The following is a 4,814-nucleotide window of genomic DNA, read 5'->3' on the forward strand; positions in this document are numbered from 1 at the left end:
ACGCCATTCGTAATTTCCTTGTTTTATCGCATATTTCTTCAGAGCTTAGTGGCAGCACACCGTATATATAAACATGTACACACAGAAGATTTAGTCCCCACTTTGTTGAATTTATCATTAGAGAGGAGGCCCCGCGTCTTAATGATCAAGTTGCTGTTTTGGTAGGAACACATGTAACGCCGCAGTTAAAAGTCAGTACACCCACATGTACTGGGCACATGGATGCACGAGAGCCGTCGTTAAAGAGGAATAATGAGCAACATTTTCCGAAAGAAAGCGAGCGGGAGTAATGAGCAAATTGCTTTGATCTCGCTAACAAAACTGACAAGATCCAGTTTTTCTCCTACGCCATATGGACCCACCACAGTTTCAAAACAGCAAGGCTTGTTAGTAGAGGTGGACAGGGATGGTGGCGTCTTCTCTGAAGACGAAAGGAATTAGGTCCCCTTCTGATTAGCACAAGTAGGTTATCAAGTGCTGGAAATGCTAGCTGCTGGTGAGATCTAGACCTGTAACCAACCACCAGGATTTGTACGTATTTGGTTCCGGTCAAGAGAGTCCTAATCAATCAATATAATTAGCGACCATGCATTCTGTCTGTCTGAATCATTCAGTACGACTAGCTAGCCACCAGTACGACGCACAGCATAATTTGGTTCGCGAAATTCTGGACCTAGTGACCACCCTGCTGCTAGATCTTGAATTTATACACGCAACAATTGGTTCCACAGACCAGTCACCGCTATACTGTGAACAGCTTTAAAAATTCCATACAAACAAAGGCGCGTGTACTCGGTCCTAGGTACATATAATCTAAAAAAAGGTACTTACACATATAAACACGTACGTACCAACTTGCATGTCCTAACCAACAGCCACACATTCATGGTGCTCGTGATAATTATTGGACTAGGGCAAATTCTGATCTGATGACAAATAGAACATCAAATTAAACCATCTTTTTTAGAGACAGTAGAAGAGTGATCTCCCACGGCCTTTGTACGATACTATGCACACAACAAGTCAAACTATATATTGTGATTCGGGCTGCAGGTGTTGATCACACAGCTTATAACTAACGACCAATCATTGTGTGGTTTCGTTTGCAGCTGATGCCAACTACTCCCTCCGTTCACAAATATAAGATGTTCGAACTTTTTCCCGAATCGGATGTATATAGACACGTTTTAGTATATACCGGTTCACTCATTTCAGTCCATGTGTAGTTCATCTTGAAATATCCAAAAACATCTTATATTTGTGAATGGAGGGAGTAATATTCTTCCCTAGTCTTGGAAAGATACTAACGATCTCCAGCAGTGGCATGCATGATATCTTGATATGGACACAGGATCTATGCATGAGAGAAAAGCACCTGGGTGATCTTTTAACGGAGGATGTTATGCTTCATAAAAACAAAGGTTGTTGTCTGTTGATGAGAGGAGCACACCTTTCCAAGTAAACAGCACGCACATTGGTGCAGCAGAATCCCCATCGCCCTGGAACGTGGCTGCCTGGCCGGCCGGAAAACAGCCATCTGCCTTTTCTTCCACCCTGTGGAACACATACGTGCTTGGTTTTATAATGCAAATATATCCATGCAGGTGCGGCTATAGTTTAAGAATATTGTATACAGTGATCAAGAAGGCCCCCCGTAGGCATGAACCAACCTGGAATAGCAAGTGAGGGGTCAGGAAGGTTATGAAAAAATGGAAAACATGTCAGGGGAATGATGGTAGAGAAAAAAAATCGTGAGGTTTTGTCTCTATAAGGCATGAAAACTTCACAAAGGCGCTGCAAATGACCCTTGTTTTTGCTGTATCTATACGCATGCCGCCTAGAACATGCAAATGATACCAATCTTACAATGGTTGCATATATAGATGGACCCAGTAATTAGTCAGTGGCAATGCTAAACCATCTGTGATGATGTGGTCTAGTTTCTTGTACTACTATTATTTTCTCTTTATTTCCCCTCCATGTCATCTTTAGTCCTATGATACCACCTATAAATACCTCTGACGTGACATCATTGGAAGTGACCTCAGAGAAAAAGCTATTGTAACATTTTTATTCTTTGATCATCCAACGAGAGGCACCCGCAAATCATGCATGTGTCCGCTATCTCAGGTGCCCTCGCTTTAATCGTAAGGACTAAAAAACAAAGCGAGTGCTGAGTAGCTTCATTATAGCAAAAGAACAAAGCAGAGGCTAGCATGATGAACCTAGCCACACATGCACCGTCTAGTTGCATGTAGATCGATATATTCCGAGGTAACTAGTACTACATAGCTTGGTAGGTGAACAAGGCAACAAGATTCCTGCATGGTTAGCCGCTTAACAACAAGAAGAAGCAAGCTAGCTAGGATAATTGATGGATACAGTTGGTTAGCTTTTGAGATGAATAGGCGCGGTAAACAGGAGTAGCAGATATTTTAGGACGCTCCCATATAAGGTATAGCTTAAGAATAGAGAAAGCAAACAAGATAAGAAACTAAGACAGCAGCAGAGTATAGTCTTTTTTTGGAGGTGGTCGAGAGAAATCGATCAGTCACGCAGCTGCAGCTGTGCTAGCGTAGCCACAAGGAGGGTGCTACCACTAGATCTGCACGACAGGACCACTTCCAAACACAAGCCTGCAGCTCCAGATGTAAAGAAGCCAACAGCTATAAAGAGCCCCCATAAAACAGCCAGTACCACCCCCACATAGCTGCTATATAGAGCGACAGGCCCACGCCCAGAGCTTGTCACGTACTCACTGATGCCTACACATGCATGAAAGCCAGAGAAATGAAGAAAGCAAAGAAAAAAGAGAGGAGAGAGAGGGAGCCCGTGAGAGTGAGGGAGTGAGAGAGATGGTTTTCCTCAGACTCAGTGACAGGTACTTGTTTGTTATGTGGGAGAGCCCAAAAGCCTCCTAGTGCAGTGCAGTAGTACTTGCCAGAGCTTATTGTGTACTATGGGCTCCCCCAACGTAACCACAAGGCCCCAGCCCTTCCCCAAGAATTTACTACGACATCACCATGGATGCATGGACGATGCATGTATCCACATCTCTCCTCCCTCCCATCTAGCAGCAGCAGGACGCCCCCACCTCCTCCTAACTAACCACGCACGATAGTAAGGTGACAATTACCCTGCCCCATCCGTCGGTACCCCATTCGCCTCACCAAGCATGCGATGCGAAACCTATCGCTTCTATACATTTGGCAGTCCTCCTTTGAGCGACATGAACGCCAGACCTTCTTCTTGCCCTTTCTATTCCTACCTTCTCTCTCCTTGGCTCACTTCTCATGCCCCGGCCAACCCCCTCCTTAACTCCATGATATTCAGGGCCGGGGTTCCTCTTCCTCCCAACAGGTACTCACTGCTGCTGCCTCTAGACTAGCTAGCAGCTGAGCCTGAAACATTGTTTTGTACTTCGCAAGGAGCTGCTAGATAGCCTAGGAAATTCTGTGCCTTTCTCGATCCATCTGGTTCTGGTTGCATGGGCGGCGGCGGCGGAGGCAGAGGCGGTGGTGGCGGTGGTGGCGCGGCGAGCGTGCGGGAGCCTCATGACTTTGGCAACGTTGCATCCTTCTCCGAGTTGCCATTCCTGCGCTCCGGCGCTCCTCCACGAGAAAGCCCCAACTCTGGCATTCGTCTCTTTGGCATTGACGTCCCGCATGCATCACCTGAGGGAAGAATTAAAGAAGCCACCGCTGCCAGCAGCGCGACCCCTTCTGCCACCACGCAGAGCAGCAGTGGAGCTGCCATCACCGCTGCAAGCGCCGCCCCGGACAGCAACCGCAAGTTCGAGTGCCACTACTGCTGCAGGCATTTCCCGACGTCACAGGCTCTCGGCGGCCACCAGAACGCGCACAAGCGCGAGCGGCAGCACGCGAAGCGGGTGCAGATGCAGTCAGCGATGGCCGCGGCAGCAGCGGCTGCTGGCAGTGCGCACCACCACCATCTCCTTGGCTACCCGCAGCACCGCTTCGGTGCGACATTGTACCCGTCGTGGACCATGGTGAGTGGCGGTGTCTCCTATGGCCAGCAGTTCTACAGAGGGATCGGGTCGGTCGGTCAGCCGATCAACAGGAACCCCCTGCCTGAGGCGCAGTGGAGGAGGCCGCTGGCTGCGCATGCCAACATGGGCATGCCGTTGGCTGGAGAGCGGCAGCCGGTCACGCTGCACATGTTTGGAGAAGAGCAGAGAGCTTCCCCTTCTCTTGGGGCGGCCTCCACCTCCTCTTCCTCTTTACTGCTCTCCCCGCAAGGTCAGTCTGCTTGCGAGCAGCCAGCCACCACCGCAGCACCCGAGGGTGTGAGCTTAGATTTGCATCTATAAGTGCCTTCTCCGTTGTTTTTAGTAGATTATTATTACTACAAGAACTGATTTCCCAATCTTTTTCTTTGGTTGAAACTACCCTTTTACTGCATTCGGATCGTACCTGGCTACCTGGCTGATATTACCTTTCTCCACTCGTGCCTCGTGAAACGTGAGAAATATGTCCGTCCATCAAAGTTTCGATCCTGCTATTTGCATGCACATACAGAACATTATGGGTTGTATGATTAGGGTTTACCTTTTAGATTTATAACTTTCATGCAGCAAGACAACTTTATACTCAATTGCAAATTCTTTGAAACTCTTTCAGTTCAGTTAAGCTGAGTTATACACTAAAACTGTAGGATATATAACATGTGATTAATTTTAGGATTCAGATACACATATTTATTTCTTGCCATTTAGATAACAAACAGTATAAATTATTAGGCATAAAGAAGTGATGAACAGCTTTTTTGTGTTCCTGAGTGACAATATAAATTTG

At 47.1% G+C, this 4,814-nt stretch overlaps 1 protein-coding gene across 1 annotated transcript; it reads left to right on the top strand.

The window, feature by feature from the left end:
- Positions 1-3,167: 3,167 nt before the first annotated feature.
- LOC119293810 (zinc finger protein 8-like) lies at positions 3,168-4,814 on the top strand. The gene has a single exon (XM_037572162.1). It carries the CDS (start codon positions 3,488-3,490, stop codon positions 4,328-4,330), a length of 843 nt encoding a protein of 280 aa, XP_037428059.1. The 5' UTR covers positions 3,168-3,487; the 3' UTR covers positions 4,331-4,814.

Source organism: Triticum dicoccoides, chromosome 4B (genome assembly GCF_002162155.2).
Source record: "Triticum dicoccoides isolate Atlit2015 ecotype Zavitan chromosome 4B, WEW_v2.0, whole genome shotgun sequence".
Taxonomy (NCBI): domain Eukaryota; kingdom Viridiplantae; phylum Streptophyta; class Magnoliopsida; order Poales; family Poaceae; genus Triticum; species Triticum dicoccoides.

Excerpts from the sequence above, each read along its gene's own strand:
- LOC119293810 (XM_037572162.1), top strand. The coding sequence starts at position 3,488 with ATGGGCGGCGGCGGCGGAGGCAGAGGCGGTGGTGGCGGTGGTGGCGCG.